Here is a 27,613-nt window from a genome sequence, read left to right on the forward strand (position 1 = left end):
CCCTAGAGCTCACTACGGAGATGTTCTCAAGGAGAAGAAAAAGACGCAGACTGACTGAAGACACCCTGACTCATTTAGCTCTTCTTAGTATTCCATACCAGACCCTCCTAGAGTGTAATTCCCGAAAGCCGAATCTTTCAGGACATGAACCGTTGCTCCCTTGGAGAGCTGAGAGCAAAGACTCCAAACTTATGCACTACATAAGCGAGAGGCTTCGGATCTCCTGGTTTAACGGGTTTCCTGTGCGGGGGTTCGGCCCGGGAAGCCTTCGTGCGTTTTCCTTTTTTTTTTTCGGTTCCGGTTCCAGGAGAAGGAGCGGGCCCGCGGAGGCACCGCGGAGGGCGGGCGCAGGGGACGCGCCTGGAAAAGGCCCCCCAGGAAGTTCAGGGCGAGTGACTGGTTTGTGCTTCTTCCCGCAGCCAAGCCGCAATGAAGAGCTGCTCACAGTGAAAGGAAAGTAGGTCGCGCCCACTGAAAATGCCTTTAAGGGACAAATACTGTCAGACTGACCACCATCATCACGGATGCTGTGAACCAGGTACCTACCCCGTTCTCCTCCCGTCACTTTGTCCTCCCCCAGAGCCGCTCGCCCCGCCTGCTGCTTGCTTCCAGCTCGCTTCTCCTCCTGCCCCAGCAGCCATGCCCAAGGAAGCAGGCTATCATTTCCCCGTAGCCTAGCATAAATGCTTGTGCAAACAGGAGGTCTCCCCTGCTCGATCCCCTGGATAAAGCACTGCGGGTGTCACCTTAAATCTTTTCCACAAGATCAGTTACCCTCTTTCTTTCAAGGCAGCCTCCAGTTAGTGTACCCCATGCTCTGTAAATGTTTAGGATGGAAGAGGAAGGGGGGAAAAATAGTAGCACACTAGTATTTATCTTCATGAAGGTTGTTTTATTTCAACTTGAAAAAATTAAGTTTCGTAGGCATTTTGATCAGGGACTAGCGCTTTAAAGCCTACGCATGAGTTCAGTTTGAGCGCGAAAAAGTTGGTTGAACTCAACTTATTGGGAGAATCAGGCTTTGCCAAATGCAACCTTTTACAAATTTTCTTGGACAGAACATACCGTATTGCAAAAAAAAAAAAAAATCTGGTTATTTGCGTAGGATGCATGAATATTTTTAGGACATTTTATTCAGTGGAACTTTCAAAAGTTGAATTTGTGAAATGAACACTTTGGTTTTTGTAGTCTCGTGAAGGATACTTAGAAAACTTTAATTTGATAAATGTGATCTGTAAACTATTGGTAGTTTTTCAACTTAGAAGTTTGATGTGCTTTGTCATAAACAGGTACAACTTAAAAGGAATCATTGAATACACACCACCTCCACACCCAATAAATGCTAATTTATTCTAGTTAAAGACAGGTGGTATTATTTTTGACCTAAAAGTTATTAGGACACTATACTTTGTTTGCTTTTTGCTGGAGAATTTTAACTGTCCTAATGTACTCAGTTTTATCACAGTAGAGTTTAGAGTACTCTTTTGCTTAATGGGAAAAATTGGCCATGGTAAAGGGGAAGAACTTCCACTTTCAGAAAACTTTGGTCCACAGGAGAATAAAATGTGTACAATGACGCTATCCCCACTGATTTGCTGAAAATCAGTAACACCTCTGCTAATACAAGAGTTAATCCCATGACGGGATCCAGTTTCTATTCGCTTGTCCCCTTACCTATCTTAACTCTCAGCACCCTTTCACACTGCATATTTTGTGTATTATTTGAAGTGAAGATATGTTTTAGCAAGTGTTGAATGGAATTTACTAGTTTTGAAGTAGAAGGCTGTGAATGCCTTGTATCCCACTGACCTTTTATTTATTTTTTTTAAGAGTACTTCAAGTCATTTAGGTTGAACTAATAAATAATCGTATTCAAGAAGAAGTTCATTGATTCATTTTCTTGACAGGTTGTTATTAAGCACCAGCTAGGTGACTAGACACTTTCCAGGCAATGGGAATAGAAGTGGTGAACAAAACAGATAATGTCATTCCCTTATAGGACTTTTGAGTGGAAAGAGGTAGACAGGTAAAAGATGACCATATCTTATTTAGTGTATTCTGGTAATTAGAGTTTTCTAGAGACTTTAATGTCATTTTAAAGATGCTTTCTAAAGTTCAACTTTTTTTGTTAATCCTCACCCAAAGTTATTTTTTTCTATTGCTTTTTTAGAGAGTGGAAGAGAGGGAGGGGGGAGACACACACACACACACACACACACACACACACACACACACAGAGAGAGAAACATCGATGTGAGAGAGACACATTGATTGGTTGCCTCTGGCATGAGGCCTGACCTGGCCTGGGATCAAACCTGCAACCCAGGTATGTGCCCTTGGGCGGGCAGACACTCTAACCACTGTACTGTGCCAGCCAGGGCTCTAGAGTTGAACTTTTAAACCTGTATTAGAACTTTTGTGATTCTTTTTCCCCCCCCTTATTAACAAGAAATGAGACAAGTTGAATTAATTAAAAAATTTCAACTTTCTTTTACCCTAAGCTTTCCATGCAGTTTTTGTTTCAGACTAGTAGGTCAAAGGTAGTTGGTGTTTCTTTGCTTTCTTAGTTATAGTAATTAAACACTTTTTGAGCATTTAGTTCAGTGGAAGCTAGAAGTTTGTTAACTTAGTAGTTAATTGACATTATTTCAGAGGAAAGTAGGTGCTGAGTGGGAGGATGTTTCCAGCACTGAGAGGAATATATTATGATAAAAGATGACATGATGTTTGAAACATTCTTTTAATTGGCTCTCCTGAGAAGTCTGTCCTGGTTTGGATTATGAATAGTGGGTAAGTTCCTTGGATGAGAGCAGTGGTTTCTGAGGAGGCCTTGATAGGATGGGTCAATTTGTAGTGAAAGGTGGTATTGTAAGCCTGTCAGTGTATGTATTTTCTTATTTAATATTGATTTCAGAGAGGATGGGAGAAGGAGAGAGAGAAACATTTATGATGAGAGAGAATCATTGATCCGCTGCCTCCTGCTCGTACCCCACTAGGAGACTGGGAATTGAACTGTGACCTGGTTCATAGGTTGACACTCAACCACTGAGTCACACCTATTGGGCAGTTATTATTATTTTTTTTAATTAAAATTTTTTTAAATCCTCACTCGAGGATATGTTTATTGATTTTAGAGAGTTGAAAGGAGAGGGAGAGGGAGAGCGAGAGAAACATAGATTGGTCATTTCCCGTATGCACAGGACCAGGGATGGAACCCACACCTGGTTATGTGCCCTGACTGGGAATCGAACTGCCACCTTTTGGTGTACAGGACTGTGCTCCAACCAACTGAGCCACACTGGCCAGGGCCTTAGTTATATTTTAACGATGTTTTTTTTTGCTATAGAAAATTTTAAACATTCAATTGTAGAGAGAATGGTATAAGGAACCTGATATAACCATTGCACAACTCCCATCAGTTATCAAAATATGGACAATTTCTTTTCATGTCTATTCTCCCCTCCCCATGATTTCCTTCTACACCCTCCAACTGCTCCAACACCCTCTATTATTTGAAAGCAACTCCCAGACATGATTAGTAGAAGGATCTTTTAAGGGGCTTGTTTTAAGGTAGGAGACAATACTCTATTTTTATTTTTATTCTGAAAGTGTGTTCTTGGAAGGATGTAAAGAAAGATGCTAACTTCTGAGGGTTTGGGTTTTTGGTTGGAGGGAGATGTTTGTTTTGTTTTTCCTAAATGGTTGTATAACCTGATCTTGGGAGGGGATGACAGGATATGTAAAAAATTTTATGAAAATATTAATAAAGTTTTTGTATTAATGAAGAAAGACTTAAATGGGAACTACACAGATGTGTATACAAGTGGATGTGTCCTTGCGTAACTAAGCTAATCCTGGGGTTATTTTGAATGGTATCTTAAGAGGTATATGTGTTCTGGTGATAGCAGGGTTCGAAGGTGATGGGTAACAGAATTTAGTTGAGCTTTAAAGTCAGATGTTGTCACATGGGAATGGAAGTTGATGTGGAGCTTGTACCTAGATGAGAGGGGGCTCTAAGGAGAAGTTTCCATTTTTTTCTTTATCCTTCCCTTATTTATTGCTATCTTTTCATTCTCCCTTTCTAGAATTCTTGCCACAGAGCCAGACCTTGAAGCTTTTGGTTCTTTACAGTTGTATAATTTTTACCTTCTCTTGTGTAGTTATTACTATTTTTAAGAACAGTTATGAGTTATAAAGTACAAGTACTGGAAAGAGATCTATCTAATCCAAATAAATGGTATCACCAGTCTATTTACAAACTTCTGATATTGGTTCTCTAAGGGTTGAATTCTACTTCTCTTGGATTTTGGAAAAGATTTCAGTTTTTGATATCAGAAAAGCCAATTGATTTTGCACATGGTGGTGGTGATGATGATGGTGGTGGTGGTGGTGGGGATAGAACATTTATTGAGCACTAAGTATATTCCAGGCTCCTTTTTGATCAGTTTACCGCTATTAGCTAATTTGATTCTCATACAATCCCCATTTTAGAGATGAGAAAAGAGTGGTCAGAGATTTTCATTTTCCTTGGTTGTATCTAGTAAATGGCAGAAAGAGAATTTCAACACAGTCCAGGTCTGGAGTCTTAATCAGTGCAGTTAGTGCCGTGTCAGATGTTCTCAAGAGTTGTATTTGTGGCCCTAGCTGGTTTGGCTCAGCTCATGGAGCGGCGGCCTGTGGACTGAAGGGTCCCAGGTTTGATTCCGGTCAAGGGCACATGCCCAGGTTGCAGGCTCCATCCTCAGTGGGGGATGTGCAGGAGGCAGCCAATCAGTGATTCTCTCATCATTGTTTCTCTCTCTTCCTCTTCCTTCCTTTCTGAAATCAATGAGAGAAAAAAAGTTGTATTTGTGTATGTTCTGGATTCATTTAAAATACCCCTATACTGTCTCTTAAAACTAGGAGAATTTTGCTTAATGAAATGGCTTGGTTTTGAGACATAGTTCCTCCCATTTGTGTACACTGAGCATAAGCCTAAAAGAGAATCTAAGGCTGCAGAGTCTATATACATAGGACTGCAGGCTTTAGCCCAGGGGTGGGCAAACTTTTTGACTCGAGGGCCACAATGGTTTCTTAAACTGGACTGGAGGGCCGGAACAAAAGCATGGATGGAGTGTGTGTGTGAACTAATATAAATTCAAAGTAAATATCATTACATAAAAGGGTACGGTCTTTTTTTTTTTTATTCATTTCAAACATTTCAAACGGCCGGATTTCGGCCCGCGGGCCGTAGTTTGCCCAAGGCTGCTTTAGCCCCTTATCAGAGAGCTAAGTGCTGTCTGAGCCCAGGCCCTGAAGTAGTAGCAGCACACATGACTGAAGTAACCGTCCTTATCTCCCCACGCTGAGCAGATGATCCTGCGTGAACATGGTAATTAATAGTTGAGTAAAACATTATAACATTAAAAAAAGAGGTAATTAAAGTGGCTGGTTTTCTCCAACATAACCATCTCTCTTCATTGGATATCTGATAGAAAATTCAGTTTTCCTTTTCATTACCTTGTTTCATATTAATATCATCTAATTTATTGCATATTTATACAGCTAATCTGAGAATTTTGGAAAGCAGGGATCATCTAAACCTCTGTATATGAAAAAAAATTCATTTTTAAAATGGGAATGTTCTTATAAAAAATGTATACTTTCTCAAATGCACACGTATAAAAGCCCAGGCTCTGAAGTACTAGTGAAGTGTGAGGCAGAAAGTGAAAATTGCCACCTTAACAGAACCTTTAAGTTTTGTTGGTAACCCATCAGACCTTTTGTGTTTACATATACATGTGTATGTTAAATTTATTTCTTTGTGTATGTATTGAAATATATATTAATATAAATGAGATGTTCTATAACCTGTTTTTTGTTGCTTAATAATCTATTATTGACATCCTTTGTTGTCAGTATATGTAGATCTAGCTCATGCCTTCTAACAGTAGTCAGATTCTGCTGTATGGATGTTTATTAGTTTACTTAGTCTGGTTCTTTTTGAGACTCTTAGGTTATTTGAAATTTTTCTCAATTATTTACAGTGCTACAGAGTGCTGCAGTGAACATTCTTTTTAAATTTTTTTTTAAAAAAATAATTGTTGAAAGTATTACATATGCCCCCCTTTTCCCCCCAATGAACCCCTCCCCCATGTCCATGAGTTATGCATATATGCATACAAGGTTTTTGGTTGATTACCTCCTACCCACCCACCCTCCCCCGCCTTCCCTCTGAGATTCTGCACTCTGTTCCATGCTTCAGGTCTCTGGATCTATTCTGTGCATCAGTTTATTTTGTTAATTAGATTCCACGTGTGAGGGATCATGTGATACTTGTCTTTCTCTGACTGACTTGTTTCAATTAGCATGATATTCTCCAGGTCCCTCCATACTGTCTCAAAGGGTAAGAGATTCTTCTTTTTTACTGCTGCATAGTATTCCATGGTATAAATGTACCACAGTTTTTTTTTATCACTCATCTTGCAGTGCACATTCTTTGTACATCTATCATTGTGACCAGTTCTTTCCTTAGGCAGTGGTCTTTGAATTTTGCTCTCACAGTTGCCCAGAGAGCTGTACTAAATTGTCCAGAGGGTTTGGAATGGATTATGAGGGGTGGCCAGGCCATCATTGTCCTAACAACTTTGGTTAAATAGAGTGGTTCCTCTCAAGGACAATAAAAAGGCAAACATGCCAAATATGTATTAAATAATACCAGGATAGGACAATCTCTGCATTTAAACTTATTATCTAGCTTTAAGTAGTCTTATTTTAGCCTTGAATTGAGAATGATTGTAGTTATTTTTCCCCATTATTTCATTTTGTCTTACGAAGATGATGGTGAAATATATACAAGTGTGATTGTCTTTTACATGATTATAGCAAACCATTGTTTTTCTTCAATAGTAAATGATTTAAATAACCCTTTTTTGTGGGGATTGGGGTGGGTGTTTGTCTTCCATGTAGTTTATATCCTGGAACCTGGAGATGCTCCTTTGTTACAGCAGCCACTACAGACATCCAAATCTGGTATTCAACAAATAATTGAGTGCTTTCGATCAGGTATGAATGATTTAGGATGTATTTTTTTCAGTCTTCACATAGTAGTTAAAAACTACCTAGAAATCTTTAGAAATAATTTTTTTAAATTAAAATGTATACACTGTTTTAAAATATATTTTCAATGTATTTTTAAAAAGTGGATGAATTAATATGTGATCTAGAGATTCTTTTTCAGTACTATATATTATATATTGGTTTTTAAAATAAACTTATTTACTATGGTTTAAAGAAATATATTATGTGGTGTATCTGCTGATAAAGTGCCTCCTCCTCTTAAAGATTCATTGTTATTTTTTGACATGTTCTTTATAAACTCTCAAAGGGCAGTAGTAAATTATATTGGGTTTTTCTAAGTTTTAGAAGAGTGGGTTATTTACTCACAATGTCTCAGATGTCACTTGTCCTAGATTAATTACTTTATCATCTCTGTGACTCACCTTCTTCTGCGTAACCCTGGAGTTTATAGAGTTTGAATATCTATAATAGAGCACAAGATGGCTAAAATAAGTCAGCTACATTTGTTTAGTGTTTCTTTCCATTAGATTATTATAATAGATATATAAGTGTATTTGTGTAGTTGTAGTTCATTGCTTTAAGGAGATGTTGCTTACTACATATAAATGATTGAGAGCTATTTATCAGTAAGATCTTAAGTTGCTGTGATTCTTATTATTCTCTTGTTCACTTCATGTGGATTTGGCTTCTCTGACATTGTAGACTATTGAGTCAAATATGAACAAGCAAACTGATGGACACTTAAAGGATTATCTTTTGTTATTTTATTTATCTTAATGAAATTATTAAGATAAATATTAAATATGTTAATATTTATCTTAATGAAAATATACTGAGATTCAAAAAAAAGATAATTGATGTGCAACCACATGTTTTGTATTGATGAGAACTTTTTTGATATGCTTGTTTTTAAAACATTGTTAAGGAAAAACATATTAATTTATTTTAGGATTCTAAGAAATAAATTGTTTCTTAACCTAAAAAGTTTTTTTCTTTGACTCTTTAAGATCCATTATACTTTTCATCTATAGTCCTCATGGTATTGCTTTTATGTATATTTAATTTAGTAAATATTGTGCATATGCCATATATCTGTGCTCATGTTGGTTAGTGGTATAACCTAGGTGTTTCTTGTTTTTTACTTTTGATAATTACCCTTGGCTAACAGTAATAATTGATAGACTAAATTCTCCTATGGTAAATACAATTAAAATTTTAGTTATTAGGGACTGTATTTAAATATATTTCTGGCATAACAATGGTTAATTTCTGTAGTAAGAGTTTCTGTTAGCTACTTTTAGTATAGCAATAAAATTTTTTTTTGTTCTTATATCATGGAAATGAAGGTAATAGCTTTTCATACTCAGTAATATTCTTTGCTTTTTAAAAATTCATAATATGGAATTAATAAGGTTACTTTCTACTACTTCAGTTTTATAGTGTTATTTGATTAAGAAGTTAGAATTGGTTCATTCATAAATGCTTTGTCTTATAGAAAATACCTTTTCAGCAAGATCCTATACTCAAAAAGTATATATTTTTTAATTTTGAAAGATGAATATATAAAAATGAAATTATTTGTTCCTTGTTGAACTGTGGTCATACCTGTTTTCTGTGTTTGGCATTTCTTTACTGTCTAAGCCAGTGGTTCCCAACATGGGGCACATGACCCAAAGGGGGGCAATTTGATTTTTAAGGGGGGCAATTCGAGAATGAGTTATTAACAGTGAATTTTTTGCATTTCTTATGGTTCTAGGGGCCTCATAACACAGTATGTAAATATATATTGTGACATATTTATGCATTTCCGTTCTCTATTATATGTTTTGAAACTTTATTTGGTATTTTTTCATATCACTTCATGTTTTTACTATTTTTTTAAGCAATTTCTTAGTGATTTCTTCCTCAGTACTTCAACTGTCCTTTCATTCTTTTATTTTTCTCTTTCATGGATGCCATGTTCTTTGGAAGCTTGTTTACACCCAGTTAATGGCCTTTTAGGCTTCCTCCACATGAATAGGAGTTCACTTTTTGAATAATAAGAATTATATGTCACAGAGGGGGCATCAGGATGTTAGAGATGCTTAGGTGGGGCGTGGTCAAAAAAAGGTTGGGAACCACTGGTTTAAGCTAAAGAAAAGTGACTGTGAAATTTGTAGTATGTTCCTTTTAAAATGTCCCCAGCAGCCTGGCTGGTGTGGCTCAGTGATTGAGCATCAACCTATGAAATAGGAGATCACAGTTTGATTCCTGGTCAGGGCACATGCCCCTGTTGGGGGCTCAAGCGCCAGTGTGGGCATGCAGGAGGCAGCCGATCAATGATTTTTCTCTCATCATTGATGTTCTATTTCTCTCCCTCCCTCTCTGAAATTAATAAAAATATATAAAAAATTAAATATCCCCAACAGATTTGCCTTCTCAGTTATTTTTTATTTAGGCAAATTGTGAAAATACTATAATTTTAATTCTTTAAGTACCCAATAATTTAAATTAGAGGTGATTTAGAAATATGCTGACTGATATAAGGAAACTAATTATGGATTTAAAAAGGAATTTCTTAGCCCTGGCTGGTTTGGCTCAGTGGATAGAGCGTCAGCCTGCAGACTGAAGGGTCCCAGGTTTGATTCTGGTCAAGGGACATGCCTGGGCTGGGGGCTCTATCCGGGGCGTGCAGGAGGCAGCCGATCAATGGTTCTCTTTCATTGTTGATCTTTCTCTCTCTCCCTCTCCCTTCCTCTCTGAAATCAATAAAAACGAACTTTTTACTTTATTAATGTATCTCATAGCTAAGCATTTTTAATTTCTTCAAGATAATCTCTTACATATCTGGATAATCTAAAGTCTACGGAGGTAGCTCTTCTTTAGCACTGAGGTGTTCAAGTGGTGCCTGACTAAAACCTTGGGAGGGTAAGATGGAAGTTTGGAGGGATTGAGATCCCTTCCCAACCTGAGATTTGCAGGTTCCTCCCAGTTCCTCTACTCCCAAGCCTGCCTTGAGTAACTAATCTCTTTCTAGGTTCTTTCCAATAAGCTGGGTCACACACATTGCATTTAAAGAACTATCATGGTGGTGTTATATATCTGACAGATATTTGAAGGTAAAACTCTGAAGTCCTTGCTTTTGTTCTTGTTAACCCTAGAGCAGGGGTCCTCAAACTACGGCCCGCGGGCCACATGCAAATACAAATATTGTATTTGTTTCCGTTTTGTTTTTTTACTTCAAAATAAGATATGTGCAGTGTGCATAGGAATTTGTTCATAGTTTTTTTTTAAACTATAGTCCGGCCCTCCAATGGTCTGAGGGACAGTGAACTGGCCCCCTGTTTAAAAAGTTTGAGGACCCCTGCACTAGAGGCTAAGTCAGGTTGGCAGTAGTCATATTAGGCTATCTACCTTTATCTTCAAGCTCAGATAATTGTCTGCAGCTGTGCTATCATCTCTATTTAAGTGACTCACCTTCTCCTGCCTACACTGGGCTGTCTGTGACCTGGTATTAATTCCTGTCCAAGCTGGAAGTTCATAAAAGGCTGAGGAAGGAGTTGACTCATTTTTTAGGTCCACCCAACCCCATGTGTGCTGTACTACTGACCGCATGACCAACTTTGACCCATTCTCTTTGCCTCACACTTCAGCTTTTGCTTTAGCCTTTTTTTCTGGCTTTAAATTACAAGTCCTTCTTTACCTTTGATAGCTTTTTATTTCAGTGTGCTTGACTTGTAAATTAATTTGAATAGATTTTTCTTTTTTGGAATTGTGCTTGTGGCTTAAAAAAAATAAAGAAGTACAAAACAATATATAAAAATAAGTTTCTTTATTCTCGGGCAACCACTGCTACATGATTTGTGTCTTCTTCCAGAGACCTTCTATGCATATACAAACATAAATTCCTCATTTTCTTCATAATATAAATGGTAGCCAAATGTGCATATCATGTATCTTTGCTTTATTAATAATACAATCCACTATTGTTTGACATCTGTCCATAGATATCTCTCTCTCTCTCTTTTTTTTTTTTTTTTTAGAAAACTGTTTGCTTCAACGTACAGATTTTCTACTCTGACATCCCTGATGGTTGGGTGATTGGAGACATGTCATTTGCTCTGAATCCCTGACTTGTGGTACCACCTTTACTGTACTCTGCTCTTTGCTGGAGCCTTGCGTTAGCTGTTATCCTCTAGGATCACTTCTGTAACTTGCTGTCTTCAAATTTTCCTCCTTTTATTCACATTTGTATTTTAGCTTCCTTCCTTCCTGAGCTTTCTCCCTAAACTGAAATAAATATTTAAATAACAAAAATATTTATACTTTCATGAGACATTTATTAAAATGGATTTAATTGAGTTTAATATTCTTTCTTAGTCTTTTAGTCTTATGGTAGAGGTAAAGCTATGGATTATCTTAAGGTTAGAAATAGAAAAATAGGGAGAAAGAGAGGATAATAACTTTGTCCAGTATTTAAAACTGGTTTAATATGAAGTTGACAACTGTTTTAATTCTTGAAATATATAATACTGTAAAGATAATGTATATTATAGGAAAAAGATTCTGCCTACGGAATACAATACAACTATGTACAAGGCACAACAGTTTTTTGAATTTTAAGGAGGAATAAATTGTAGCGAAAATGAGAATTAGCTTTGTATATTTGCTATTGTCATTTTCCTTCTTTGAAGGTTTTTTTTTTCCTACTTAAAGCAACATTAATGTCAGTTTAGTATAAGCTGTGACTGGGTGATGACACCTCAGTCCTGTCTCTGTAAGCAAAGGAATTGTGATTTATCAGAGATATATAAGGGATTGCCTTTTTTGTTTGTTGTTACATAGCAATTTTAGGAAATTTGCAATCTAGATATTTTAAAGATCAAATAGTCTTTGGATGAATAAGAAAATAGATTTGTTTGATTTCTTGTTTTTTGAATTCATCTTCAAAGCATGTTATTTGGGGCTATGTTCCTAGGAGAGCAGCCATTATATTAGTCTGGGAATTTCTCAGGGGCATAGATCATACCCTTCACTTTCATGTCGCCAGTGAATAATAACATTGTACTTGGTATTTAATAGGTGTTCAATAAATATTTGTTAAATTAAACTAAAAGATTCATTAATTAGGCACTAAAATAATTTTATTGTATTTTTAAATTTATTGTAGTATGTGGCAGTGTTCCACAATTACCCTCGTGATTTTTATTTTTTTTTATATATTGTTAAAATATATTTTTATTGATTTCACAGAGGAAGGGAGAGGGAGAGATAGAAACAATAGTGATGAGAGAGAATCATTGATTGGCTGCCCCCTGCACACCCCCCAGCTGGGGACTGAGCCCGCAACCTGGGCATGTACCCTGACCAGGAATCGAACTGTGACCTCCTGGTTCATAGGTTGACGCTCAACCACTGAGCCATGCCAGTTGGGTACCCTCGTGATTTTTTTTAACCAAGCCTTGTAAGTGGTAGTTTTAAGATAACAATTTTAATTTTCTTAAGTTTTTCTACTTTTTACCTTTAAGTACTTATGTTAAGGCATGATTAGTTACAAATTTCTTTCATGCTTGTGTTGGAACTCAGAAGGTTTGACAGGAGTTACAGATTTGCTTGCAATGCCCGGATGATATTCTGAAGACTGAGCTCATGTGTCTTCAGCAGTATAAAGCCAGCAGTATACCATTTTATTTTGCCAGTTTATACAGTGTATTTGGCATTAAGGAATAGCACCAGATAAACCCTGGATGAGATTTAATTAATTTTTATTACACACCTATTATGTGAGAATCCGAAATATACACTAATTAGTTAATTTCTAGGCATCAAAAACCATACCTTTTGGAGGGCTGGTGTTTTGAAAAATACTGATTGGTGATCTGTGTAAGTAGTATTTAGTGATGTCTAAGATAATTAGGGTAAGAAAGAGGGAGGAAAAGGAATAATTAGGAGGAAGGCACCATGGCTTTCTCTTTTCCAGGATCAAGAGCTGTGGAAGAACTTTATGGTGCTGTCTAGATGACCATGTCTGTTGTCTCAGGTTTTAGCTACTTACGAAGGCACAATGGTTGGCTGTGTCTGATTGTTAGCAGAGCAATTAGAAAATGGTAGCTGATTAAAATAAAGTTATTATACCCCCATGGGGAAAAAACAAAAAACCTTAAATGGCTACTGAAACTAACTTTGGGGAAAACGTGTTTTTTTTGTGTCTGTATTTATAGAATTAAAAATTAAAAGTATTTTTCTCATTGGTAAAATGTTTAAGTAGAATTAGAAAATCTTTCAGGTCCCTTTTTTGATTTTTTAGTCCACTCTACATAGACTAGAAAAATCTTATTTATAGAGACTAGTGGCCCGGTGGAAGAAATTTGTGCACATTAAAAGGGAATTAATTAGCGGAAATGTTTTAACCCTTTTCAGTCCAACCTCGAGGCTGACTCCACAGACCAGGCGCTAGGAGCAGGTCCAACGTCGAGCAATAAGAACATTAAAAAGTTCAACATTCAATCCCATCAATTAATTTGGACCAGACTGAATTCCAAAAATAACATTGGACCGCAAAGGGTTAATATTGCTATTTGCCCTTTCTCTATAATAGAAGTGTGAGAGATGAAAGAAAATTAGTAAAATGTATATGAAAATAATATATAAATTTATTAATAAACAGTAATAAAAGGATATAACAACAGAGGCATGATATAAAAACAACAAAAACATGATATAAAAACAACAGTGATGCAAACAATGACTGATAAAGTGATTAAACTTATTCTAATATCTCCCTGTACACCACATTAAGAGTGAAAACACTTTCAGAGTGCTTGACTAATTTCCCTTGTGATGAAGTATTTAGAACTTTAACTTTTACGTCATATGCTCTTCAAACTTGAGAGAAAGCAACATATAACTGACCATGTGCGAAAACGGGTTCAGGTAGGAATATTCCTACTCAGTCTAGAGTTTGTCCTTGTGATTTATTAATAGTCATCACAAATGCTGGCATCATGGGAAACTGTCTTTGAATCAATTTAAATGGAAGCCAGTGTCAGATGGGGACAAATTATTTCTTGGAATCAGAACAACCTCTCCTTCTGCAGATCCTGTTAATACTTCAGCTTCAATAATGTTCGGTCGTAATCTTTTGATAATAAATCTGGTACCATTACAAAGACCCCCATTTACTATTGAGATTACTCAATAGCATGATGATTGCACCCACTTTCAATTTTAATTTATGACATGGCATTCCCGAAGGAGTAATACTATTAAGAAATTCGATGGTAAAATTTTCCTTTTCAGCATCATCTGTGGAATCAATGGAATCATCACTCAAATATGTGTGAAAATCTCCATTGAGTATATCCAAAATTTCTTCATTTGATTTTTGAATGTGCTCATTTTTTGGACAAAGAATTGCATGTTTAGATGTATTTTTAACATTATCTATAGATATAGTATTTCCAAAGGTAGCTTCAATAATAGATCCATTACAAATCATTTCACAGGGGATTTCAATAATATCCATTCCTAAATGAAAACTGTTATCAAGTTTGCCATCTCCAAGTTTTACTAACCATCCACTATAAGCAGAATCCTCTGATCTCATATTTGTTGTAAGAGACAACTTTCTGAAACATCCCCAAACATTGCAGTACTTTAAACTCGTTTGTACTATGGCCGATTGCATAGCATGCGGTACAATACTGAGACATTGTCGAAAATCCCCTCCAAGAAGGAGAACTTTCCCACCAAACACAACATTCAAATTCATAATTTCTCTTAGTAATCTGTCTATGGCATTTATAGCATGACTGGATGCCATGGTGTATTCATCAATAATGAGAAGTTGGGCCTTTTTAATAGTTTTAGCAACTTCACTGTTTATATCGAGTCTAGAAATTGAAGTTTCATTTATGGAATGGGTAATTTATATTGGGAATGAAAGGTCCTTCCACTGAGAAGTAAATTTGCAGCAATTCCTGTAGATGCTGTGGGTAAAATAGTACCACCATGACCTCTAATATAATGTATTAAAACTTTCTAAAGATATGCCTCCACACTCCGAGGGCTGGTTCCTGCCTCAAACCTCACCCTCCTGGGAAACAGGCTTGGCAAGGCGACCCAGGACTCAGTGCATCCATGCTCCGAGGGCCGGTTTCTGCCTCAAACCTCGCCCTTACCGGAAACAGTTTGGCGAGGGCACAGCTGTTGCTAAGAGGACCCAGGACTCAGTGCATCCACACTCCGAGGGCGGGTTCCTGCCTGAAACCTCGCCCTCGTGGGAAACAGCTCGGGGAGGGCACAGCCGTTTCCAAGATGACCCCTGCAGGACTGACTTCCTTCCGGTTGGTTGAGCTTCAGACATGAGGCGTTACACCCAGGGTTTTTATATAAATAGATGGTTTTCTTAAACATATAAAGAAAGCTCTTCAATATGTTATTTAAAAAATGTTAATCAGCCATGGTCCTGACGACTGGGAATATATTGGTGAGCATTAAAGATCTCTTCTTTGTTCTTTTACAGCTTCCAGGTAAATGGGGATACAGAAAAGTAATTATAAGGTAGTGGGGTAATAGTATAGATGTATAGGATACTAGGAGGGTATAGATGAAAAATTCTTAACAAAAATAATAGGAGGGGTCAAAGAGGTTTCCTGGAGAATGTGACATATAACATGAGATCTGAAGGATTACAAGTGAGCCAGACCAGGGAAATGGAAGAATTCATAAGAGAGAAAAAAAAAAAAGGTGAAGGCCTGAAAAGTAAGAGAGATAGAATTTGGTATATCCGTCAACCTGAAAGACATTTAGTATGCCTGGATCAACACAACAGTTTTGTATGTGTGAGTGTGCAGAGGTGGGGGGAGGTGGGGGTAGGGGAGCATTTTTGATCAATAATTAAGGTTGATTAATTAGAGCCAAATACTTTTCTGTTTTTGGATGCTTATTGGGCACTCTAAACTGAATATTACTCTATAACTAGAAATATATGAGAAATTGGTATTGGTTTTTTAATGGTCGATTGAGAGCCTGGTAGACAGTGATATGTCAGATTTACTAGTAGGAATGCAGTCTTATATTTTTACAAGTAGTTTTTTAAAAATGTATAACCTCATGCTGTACTTTTTATGTAACTCTTCAGTTGAGTTCTTATGTTAACCTAGTTCAGGTTATTTTTGTGTTCCTCTTCAGTCCTTTTTGACTATCTTTAAAGGCAGAGTTGAATCTTTAGTGTAGGTCTTGAAGGTCTTTTAATTAGAATTAAACTGCAAAAAGTTTTTGTTTTCTTCCTATTGGTACTACACTCAACAATACTTCCTGAGAACTTTATGTAGATCAGTAGAGTTGTTTATATAAAGTACTTTTTTTAGTCTACCACTTATAGTTTGTCAATCACTTGGGAGTTTAACTGTGAACTAGAAATAGCAGTTTATTGCCAATATATATTGTGTAATGTGAAATGGACTATGCAAATATATGTATATGTATGTACATATACACGCACACATATGAATTTACGTTTTTATAAAAAATAATACCCAGGCTATCTTCTGAATCTTTTTAAATTTATGTTTTCTGATTTTGTGGTAATATGGTCTAGTACAGTGGTTCTCAACCTTCCTAATGCCGTGACCCTTTAATACAGTTCCTCATGTTGTGGTGACCCCCAATTTCATTGTTACAAATTGAACATAATTAAAGCATAGTGATTAATCACAAAAACAATATGTAATTATATATGTGTTTTCTGATGGTCTTAGGCGACCCCTGTGAAAGGGTCGTTCAACCCCCAAAGGGGTCTCGACCCACAGGTTGAGAACCGCTGGTCTAGTAGAATAAACATTAATTTAGATTTGGGAAGGGGTGGAAATTATTTCATCTATAATAATAAAAGAGTAATATGCTAATTAGACTGGATGTCCTTCCAGACATCCTTCTGGACAACCTTTCAGACGAAGCTGGGACTTCGAGGGAAGCTTGGGTTCCGGGTGCCAGAGGGAAGCCAGTGCTGGCAGCTAGGGGAAGGAAGGCCTACTCTTGCATGAATTTCGTGCATTGGGCCTCTAGTTATATATATATATTTTCTAATAGAAACCCAAATGTATAATTTGGGGTGGATTTAGGTTCAGATCTGCTTTAATAATTTCTCCAAGATAGGTTTGGTTTGTTCATTTTAAATATGGATAAGTCAAAGTGCAAAGATTATACAGCTCTTTAAGGTCACATGACTATCAAAATTGGAACCTCTAAAGACAGTAAAGTTCTGATAACCTGCTTATCCAGTGGTTCTCAACCTTGGCTGCACATTAGAATCACCTGGGAATCTTTTTAAAATCCTGATTTCTTGGCCTCATCCTCCGGAAATTCTGTTTCTTTGTTATGGGGTGGGGCCACAACATTAGTAACAAAGAAACAGAATTTCCGGAGGATGAGGCCCAGAAATCAGGATTTTAAAAAGATTCCCAGGTGATTCTAATGTGCAGCCAAGGTTGAGAACCACTATGCTAATCATTCTTTTTTCAGTAGAATTTTGAAGGTTGGTCTATTTTCAAAATGATGATAAAATACAAAATGATGATATGAAAATTAAATGTAAACAGATTGCAAAGGTTGAATCAGAAATATTTTTATGGACCCGCCAATATTAATTATATTAGTAAGATTGTGTTTATTCTTTAGTAGTTCCAGAGCTTACACAGAGAGTCAAATAGTTGTTGAATGAAAGAACACTTTACACCTAGATGGTCTTAAAGGTATTTCTCAGGACACATTTGTTTTTAATTTAAATCAATATTATCATTTCCTTTTATTTGAGAAAACTGAAGGATCATTAATTAGTAAAGCATTGCAGGTCAATTTTTTCAATTTATCTGTGGCAATGACCTGTAGGAAGTAGTGACAGAAGACCTTCCAGTTGTGTTTTATTCCTGGTGGCTGTTTCTATTTTAAAGATTAGATGCTTGCTGCCATTTATTTTTTCTCTGCCTTTTGATATTTTGTCACAATGCTTAGAATCCCTAGATCACTGCCACTTCTTTAACGAATATTTATTGAGCACTATTAGAGCTGAATACTTTGTAGTTATAAGTAAGACATACTTGGTCTTGGCTAATTTGGAGTTTATAATCTTAGTGGAGAAAGGCAGGCTTTAAACTAGTATGTCAATATTGAATTAATTGCAATTGGAGTAACTTTTTGAGGGAAAAAGGTTTTGAGTAAATTTATAGCGGTATCAAGAGGCTTAAACAAAATTCAAAATTATGGACAAGATCTACTCTCACACTAAATGGCCATAATCCTTTGTTGGCCCAGAATCTGAAGTAATTTGAGCTGATTTAAAAAAGAAAAGTCACAGACAATCCTGTGACACAGTTTTGACTTCCTTTTTTTAAAAATTTTATTGATTTCAGAGAGGAAGGGAGAGGGAGTGAGAGATAGAAACAATGATGAGAGAGAATCATTGCCTCCTGCAAATCCCACATTGGGGATTGAGTCTGCAACCTGGGCATTTGCCTTGACCGGGAATCAAACCTGCGACCTTCTGGTTCATAGATCGATGCTCAACCACTGAGCCATTCTGGCTGGGCAGTTTTGACTTTCTTTAAGGAATCGGGAAAATGTGTTACAAAACTCCATATTTACTTCCTAATGCCGAAGTAAGCTTGAAGAACCAGGGAAAAACTTTGGCAGGGAGTGGGAGGGGATGGGGACATTTAATTTTTCTGTCCCACTCCAGATCTATAGAATCAGAATTTCTGAGGGTGGATCACATACATCTCTATTCCCAGGTCATTTTGATAATCAAATAGATGTTGGGACCACTGTTGGGATATCCCAAGAATTGATTGACTTCAGAATTAGAAAAATAGCATCAATTTTAGTTGTCCTTATATCCAAACTAGTGGCCCAGTGCATGAAATTCGTGCACATTAAAAGGGGATTAATTAGAGGAAATATTTTAATATTGCTAGTTTCCCTTTCTCTATAATAGAAATGTCAGAGATGAAAGAAAATTAGTAAAATGTATATGAAAATCTTCCTCCTGTCAGAGTCTGGGGAGTTCAGCGGGACCCAGAGTTAAGTCCCCGCACACTCGTGGCACCTCAAAATCGCACGAGACCCAGACCCAACTGGCCCCACCCTCATTGGGTGAGATCCAGACCCGGCCGGCCCCACCCTTGTCAAGCCCCGCCAGGTGGGGGATGCAGCCTCAGGTCCCCCATCAAGCCCTGCCAGGCGGGGGGCGCAAGCTCAGGTTCCCCAGCGCACCCTCAGGTCCCTCGGCCTGGTGCCGGGGTGAGGGGAACGGCCTGAGGTCCCCCGTCAAGCCCCTCCAAGCAGGGGGTGCGGTGTGCCTTGTGGTCCCCGTCAAGCCCCGTGGTTGTGGGGTGCAGCCTGAGGTCCCCTGTAAAGCTCCGCCAGCCTGAGGTCCCCTGTCAAGCTCCGCCAGGTGGGGGGCGCGGCCTCAGGTCCCACGGCCTGGCACTGGGGTATGGGGTGCGACCTGAGGTCCCCTGGCCAGGCGCTGGGGTGGGGGCATGGCCTGAGGTCCCCCAGCCTGGTGCCAGGGCCAGGGGTGCGGCCTGAGGTCCCCCAGCCTGGTGCCAGGGCCAGGGTGCGACCTGAGGTCCCTGCTGATTGCTCGTTAAGGCTTGTTACGGGAACTCGGCCTCCGCTGTGAGTGCAGCCATCTTGTGTTACGGAATCCTTGCCTCTGTGGGTGCAGCCATCTTTGACTATTATGGCATGACGGTCAATTTGCGGAATCCTTGCCTCTGTGGGTGCAGCCATCTTTGACTATTATGGCATGACGGTCAATTTGCATATTACCTCTTTACTAGATAAGATGATAGAAGGATTTTTGCTTAAAGCTTAGTTTATAAATAAATTGTGAATAATACATTGTGGTAATAATTGGAAATGTCTGTATAACATTTTTAACAAGTAAAACTGCACTTTTGGATTCTCAACAATGGTTGTTCAGTTTAAAAGTACATATTGAAGTTACCTTTTGTGTAAAGTTTTCTTTTTTTCCCCCTCCTTAGGAACTAAACAACTGAAACACATTTTATTAAAAGATGTGGACACTATTTTTGAATGTAAATTATGCCGAAGTCTCTTCAGAGGATTACCAAATTTAATTACCCACAAAAAATTCTACTGCCCACCAAGTCTCCAGATGGATGACAGTAAGTTTCAGTCATTTATTCAGTTATGCATTTTACAATTAAGTATTCTTATATTACAACTATGTTTGTGTTAAATTATGGATATCCACTTATGGATAATTTAATGATAGTGAATAAAATTAAAAACTTAACTCAGTGTTATATTCAGTTTCTTAGATATGAACTTTTATACTTGTGCTTTTCACTTGAATTTTCCTATAGATATATGAGGTTAGATTTATGAGTATATTTATTTGTATTAAAATATTGAATATTGTTTTTGAATGTTCATATGGATCATATAGTTTATAGTCAAGATTTATGTAAGTTACAATACTAATTCTTGAAGGGGATATTGGTATTTTTCGTCTTTAACATCTTGTTACCAGATATGACTGATAATTTACTAAGATTCCTCTTAAGTAATGAGAAGGTTGGGAATAGAGCAAAGAAAGAATGAGTAAATGATTTCATGGGAGTGTTAATCTTTCTACTGTTTTCTGGGTCTTGTTTGAAGATCAATTTTGTTCTCCGTGAAATTTATTTAGATCAGTCATTTTACCAGAAATTAGATTGTATTATGGGCTAACTTGAGATCTGAAATAACTTAATGTGAGGAAGGCAGATAGTAGGCCAATAATAAAGTGTTTGTGGAACCAGATGTTTGTTGAATTAAGTGTATTGCCCCTGTATAATTAGGTTGCTGTAATGGTGTTATTTTCTTGCTTTAAAGAACTCATGTAAATTCCTTAAAATATTTTAGTAATAGCTTACTTTCATAATTTTTTGTTCAGGGATTTAACTCTTGTGGGCTTACAAAATATGGAACTTGTTTTGCCAGTGTGGTACTATATTGCATTATGGATTTTGTGCGTTTTTCAACTTATGGGATGGGATTGAAATATAAACTTAAAATATCAGCATGAGATTGATTTAAAGCATTATAAGACATAAGTGAAATAAAAATTTCATATTTGGATACTGCTGTTAGAGCTACATACTATTTTTTAATTGAGACATAAATGAAAAGATTATAAAAAAGATATCATTGAGATATAAATGAAAAGTCTATAAACATTAGTTTCAAATCTAACTTTTTAAGTAAAGTACCATTAAAAATAAATTAATCCCTAACCGGTTTGGCTCAATGGATAGAGTATCGGCCTGCAGACTGAAGGGTCCCAGGTTCGATTCCGGTCAAGGGCATGTGCCTTGGTTGCGGGCATGTTCCCAGTGTGCAGGAGGCAGCTGATTGATGTTTCTCTCATTGATGTTTCTGGCTCTCTATCCTTCTCCCTTCCTCTCTGTAGAAAATCAGTGAAGTATATTTAAAAATAAATTAATTTTCTGGTAGTTAATCCTTGTTATTTTTTAGTATGACTTAGGGAAATACAGGGTGTGGCAAAATTAGGTTTACAGTTGCGAGTATGTGAAACGAGTTTATTCTTATATTATTATTTATTAGTATTATTTCCATACAAACAACTTTTGCCCAAATGCTGTAGGTAAATGGATTTGCAGGATTATTGTGCTCTCTTCTTGGCAATACTCATTCTAGAGATACTGTTGTGAAAGTGTTATTCTTCTTATAGACACTTCATCCATTTTAAAAAGGAAGTACATGAGAAGAGCTATATTGAATCATATCTTGTTTTCTAAACCGATAATTTGATGCTATATTTAATAAGTAACAGCTAGAATTTAGAGTTGTATGTGGAAACCTAAATAGTATTAGACAACTCTCTTCCAATAGTAATATTTAGTTGCCTATAGAGGGTGTAATTATTGTACAAGTAAACAAAACTAACTGTTTTTGGAATAAATCTATAGTTTTTAATCATTTGTTTTAATATAATTGTTTCATGTTAAGGAGACACATAATAGGACTGGGTTTAGCAAATACTTCTATATATCATGTTACTCATGTTTATATATTTTCCTACGAATTTTCTTTTTCATTTCCATAAGTATGTCTCCATGCAGTTAGAATAGTTAATTTGTTATGGATAAGGTTAATAGGAATGCTGTTACATTTTCTAAAAAAATTATTTTTATATGTAGTAACATTCTTCATTATGTTTTATCCATTTTGGGTAATGAGAACTTTGATTGCCTAAAAAGATGAAATATTTTATTGTTTAGGATGCCCATGTGCTTATATATTTTATATTAAGGGCACTTAAAAGTGGAAGTAGCTCTTCTGTTGCATCTATTTCTTATCATTTGCATACTATGTTGAGGTCTTAAAGCAAATTTTAGTTTAATACTAGTTTTTATCTTCATAAAATACTGAAAAGAGATAATGCTGTTATGAAAATGAACATGAACCAGAAATATAAATTTTAAGATAGCCATTCATAATACATTAAAAAATATTAGAAGGCTATATATAGCAGGCTAATTATTCCGGATTAAAATGTTGTTATTTTTTCTTAACAGACCTTCCTGATGTAAATGATAAACAAAGCCAAGCCATAAATGATCTCCTAGAAGCCATATATCCAAATGTGGACAAGCGAGAATATATTATTAAGCTAGAACCCATAGAAACTAATCAAAATGCAGTGTTTCAGTATATTTCAAGGACTGATAATCCTACTGAAGTCACAGAGTCAAGCAGTACTACTCCTGAACAAACTGAAGTTCAAATACCGGAAAGTGACACTGAACATTCTAAAACAGTACCAGTTACAGTTACAGAGGTGGAAACTGTAGAGCCCCCTCCTGTTGAGATGGTTGCAGATGAAGTTGCACCCACATCTGAAGAACAACCTCAGGAATCACAGGCTGACTTAGAAACTTCTGACAATTCTGATTTTGGTCACCAGTTGATATGTTGTCTTTGTAGAAAAGAATTTAATTCCAGACGAGGTGTTCGTCGTCACATTCGAAAAGTACATAAGAAAAAGATGGAAGAATTAAAAAAGTACATTGAGACACGAAAGAATCCAAACCAAACCTCTAAAGGACGCAGTAAGAATGTTCTAGTTCCATTAAGTAGGAGTTGTCCAGTATGTTGTAAATCATTTGCTACAAAAGCGAATGTAAGGAGGCATTTTGATGAAGTTCATAGAGGACTAAGGAGGGATTCAATTACTCCTGATATAGCAACAAAGCCTGGGCAACCTTTGTTCCTGGATTCTGTTTCTCCTAAAAAATCTTTTAAGACTCGAAAACAAAAGTCGTCTTCAAAGGCTGAATACAATTTAACCGCATGCAAATGCCTCCTTTGCAAGAGGAAATATAGTTCACAAATAATGCTTAAAAGACATATGCAAATGGCTCACAAGATAACTCTTTCTGGGACAAACTCTAAAAGAGAGAAAGGCCCTAATAATACTGCCAACAGTTCAGAAATAAAAGTTAAAGTTGAACCAGCAGATTCTGTAGAATCTTCACCCCCTTCCATTACCCATTCTCCACAGAATGAATTAAAGGGAACAAATCATTCAAATGAAAAAAAGAACACACCGGCAGCACAGAAAAATACAGTTAAACAAGACTCTGAAAGCCCTAAATCAGCCAGTCCGTCTGCTGCAGGTGGCCAGCAAAAAACCAGGAAACCAAAACTTTCAGCTGGCTTTGACTTTAAGCAACTTTACTGTAAACTTTGTAAACGTCAGTTTACTTCCAAACAGAACTTGACTAAACACATTGAGTTGCACACAGATGGGAATAACATTTATGTTAAATTCTACAAGTGCCCTCTTTGCACTTATGAAACTCGTCGGAAGCGCGATGTGATACGACATATAACTGTGGTTCATAAAAAGTCATCCCGCTACCTTGGGAAAATAACAGCCAGTTTGGAGATCAGAGCTATAAAAAAGCCCATTGATTTTGTTCTAAATAAAGTGGCAAAAAGAGGCCCTTCGAGGGATGAAGCAAAACATAGCGATTCAAAACATGATGGCACTTCTAACTCTCCTAGTAAAAAGTATGAAGTAGCTGACGTTGGTATTGAAGTAAAAGTCACAAAAAACTTTTCTCTTCACAGATGCAATAAATGTGGAAAGGCATTTGCCAAAAAGACTTATCTTGAACATCATAAGAAAACTCATAAGGCAAATGCTTCCAATTCACCTGAAGGAAACAAAACCAAAGGCCGAAGTACAAGATCTAAGGCTCTTGTCTGGTGAGGAACAGTTAACAGAGTTTTGCTTTTTTCTCCCCATCGAACTAAAAAAATCATTTGACCATAATTTATAGCTGGTTCCATTTTAACACATTTGCTTCCATATATCTTATGGCAATGGGAACTGCAAGAGTGATGCACATATTGCATTTCCTCTTCAGTGACCTTTATTCCAGTGGCTTGGGAACAAAAGTTAACTTCAGAACTTATCTTCCACAGGACAATGCAATATAGCTATAGGTAGATGGCACAGGGTCAGTGCTTTCCTCTCTATGTTGTAAAATAATACATTTATATTGGCTTATGTTTACAATAGAAGTCTTCTGTTTAACTTTGCACAGGTTTAATTTGATTCAGTGACTTAGTCTACTAATAAATGCATTGTAGAAAAGTTAACTATATTAGAATGAATTTGTGAAGGCGATAATTATAGGAAAAAAGTCCTTTGAGGCACTGTAATTATTGTAAAAATTAATCTGTGACAGCTAAATAAAGTGCTGCACTCAGAAAAAAAAATCCCCAAATTGAATTTAAAATGATTAGCATTATTATTTACATTTAACATAGTGCTTCTAGGCAAAGGGGGAAACGATAAAAGTTTGGAATTTCTTTTTCCTTCTCCTTGGGAGTATGTGTCAGTTACCATTTTTAAGTTTGATCTATGAGAAGAATGATTACTTAGATCCCAAATCCTCTTATTTTCCCCTTTTTGCTTAAATGACCTTTTTGGTAATCAGTTAAAAAATATAGTTAATATTATTAAATAGGGATTAAAAAAAATTTTTTTTGGTGTGGTTGTGCGTTGCAAGAAAAGTGAAATCCCTGTTGGGAAGAAAGAAAAAATAATACTTAGGAGGTTTTGGAACAAATGTAGATTTTTAAAATGACAATATAAAATAAGGAGTAGATTCCCTATCCTTGTTTTTTCAAGTCTCTTTATATTTTTAATTTAAAGTTTGCCTTCAGTACCTGTGTCCCCTGAGTTAAGGCAATTAATATATTTAATTAGTATTAAATTAGTTTTGGATTCAGGTTATAAAGAGTGCTGAGTAGGTTAAATGTTGTGGTTTGATTATAACATTTTTCTATTTTTGTGGAAAACTTGTGATGAAACCATTCTTTAGAAGTCATTTACTATTGTATAATTTTAAAAACAAGCTTTGATTGGTGAACTCAAAAGTGTTCATTTATTCCATTTCTCCTCAGATAACTTCAAGTGATGTACGAAAAGGTTTGGAGTTCATATTTGTGGAAAGACTTTAAATTGGTGTTAGAACCACTAAACGTCTTCAGATGGTACTATGAGAAAAAAAAAAAGAAAAAACATTTTCATAAATATTTGACTGTAACTGCTGTTTTCTCACTAAAAGGATAATTATCTAACCACTGTTTCAAAGGCACTGCCTTTCCCAGCACTTTCAAGTAGCTGTGACATTTACATATTGTCATCACAGTACATCAGCTAACCAGTGTCTACAAAAATGTTGCAAATTTTGTTTTTCAAACAATTTGTTGATTAAAGCGATCAACAGCCTGAAGAATATAATCACCACTGGTGATTTTTAATTGACAAAGACTTGATATCTTAGTGATTTTAGTTTTGTTCCACTTTATTTGGCAAAATTGTCATCTGGATTGTACAGATACCTGGTTTCCTAGTGAGTGTATGTTAAGACCAAAAGACAAATTAGTATCAACACATACATATTTAGCTTACTAATTATTGGTAATTATTTTTACATTCATTTATTTCTAACTTGTTCTCCAGCACTTAAATGTTTGGAAGTTTCATTCGAAAATATATACTTACAGGAAAGTTCCAGTTCATTTTCACCCATGATCATTACATTTTTCATTTGTAAACATCTGAGGTTTTTATGAAAATTTAACATTCCCCTATTTTTCTTTAAATTTTATACAAAGCACTTTAATGATAGATGCAACTTAATTTTTCAGTTTCTATTTTTTTAAAAGACCACACATTTACTAATGTTAATATGAAGGTAGTAAATAGCTTACCGATATTTTATGGATGCAGACAATCCATGCACAACCACTTCTTATGATACTAGTTTATTTCTTTAAATATTGCTAAAAAAGGCAGGTGGGGGTGTAAATCCTGATTTTTTTCTCCCAAGTAAAATCTGAAATGACCACTTTAGATATTTGATTCCTACTGTAAAATTTGGAAAATAATGAATTCTTGTTCATTTTTATAATCAAGATTTTAGGAAAAACAGAAGTACACCTATCTTTATGAAATTTTGGACAGGTTTTGTGTATCAATCTTTTGTACTTTTTAGGGAATATTTTATTTTTTAGTAATTTTTGTCAAATTATAATTTTAAAAGGTACAGCAGAGAATATACCATGTTTTTATATAGGTTCATACCTGTACTTAGGAGGGACCCTGTCCATCTATATACTTTTTGTATAAAATTTTAAAATGTTGAAGATCCACAAGGTCGTAATAAAATACTTCTATAGCTAGAGAAACATTTACCCTTCCCAGTGCTTTGCACTAAAATATACTGTGAAAGGAAACTAGAAAGACTGTAACTGTTGCTGGAAATGTTCTATATTGAATGTACATGCTCTTGTTGGAAAAATGTACTATATGTGATGGAAATAAACCAGACTTGGAGTTATTTCAGCTAAATGTGCTTCAACAAAGGTGCATTGGTTGAAACTTAAATGTTTTATTATCAAATTTAAATTTATTCAGTGACTCTGAGCAGCTACACTTGAATTATATCTTGATAGTTTTATTTTTAAAAATTAGAGTTATAATTTCTCTTTAATTTAAAAACAGATTTACTTTTCCACATATGGAAAACTTGTACTTATAGGTCTAACTTTAATGATTAATAGTGTAATATATTTAGGGAACTAAATGTGTAGGTGGTATTTCATTTATAAACCATCTTCTTTAGTTGCACATTATTAAACATGTATGTTTGACTTTTGCAAAGTGTTATCTTTTATGCATTCCTACACACAAGACATATTCCAAAGATATTTTCCAGACTTAAGTACCTATAATCAGTGAAAAGATAAGAGAATTCTTAAAAAGCTTGGGTTAGCTCTTTACTACAGCCTTTCATTTGTATGTCAGTCTTTTCTCTGCTTAATACTGTATGGAAGAAAGAGGGGAGCCCAATTGCTGGAATTTTCTTACTTCACTCACCTGTTTCCACATGTTTTCTCTGTCATAACTCTAGGGCTACACAGCAGGAATTTAAAAGGAAAGACAGAGGGTTCAAGGACTGTC

The 27,613-nt window shown here is 36.0% G+C and overlaps 1 protein-coding gene across 2 annotated transcripts; it reads left to right on the plus strand.

Annotated features, from left to right (window-relative positions):
- The first annotated feature begins 333 nt into the window (after positions 1 to 333).
- On the plus strand, positions 334 to 27,308 carry ZNF800 (zinc finger protein 800). 2 transcript variants are annotated; one of them, XM_006090495.3, is made up of 5 exons: positions 335 to 538; positions 6,949 to 7,044; positions 20,085 to 20,228; positions 22,647 to 24,342; positions 25,549 to 27,308. In XM_006090495.3, coding segments are annotated over exons 1-5 (1,998 nt in total). In that variant the 5' UTR covers positions 335 to 477; the 3' UTR covers positions 25,550 to 27,308. The 2 variants fall into 2 exon arrangements, with proteins under 2 accessions (XP_023611096.1, XP_006090557.1); XM_023755328.1 differs by having other exon boundaries at positions 334 to 538; positions 22,647 to 27,308.
- The last annotated feature ends 305 nt before the right edge of the window (positions 27,309 to 27,613 follow it).

The sequence above is a fragment of the Myotis lucifugus genome, unplaced genomic scaffold (genome assembly GCF_000147115.1).
Source record: "Myotis lucifugus unplaced genomic scaffold, Myoluc2.0 scaffold_73, whole genome shotgun sequence".
Classification (NCBI taxonomy): Eukaryota; Metazoa; Chordata; class Mammalia; order Chiroptera; family Vespertilionidae; genus Myotis; species Myotis lucifugus.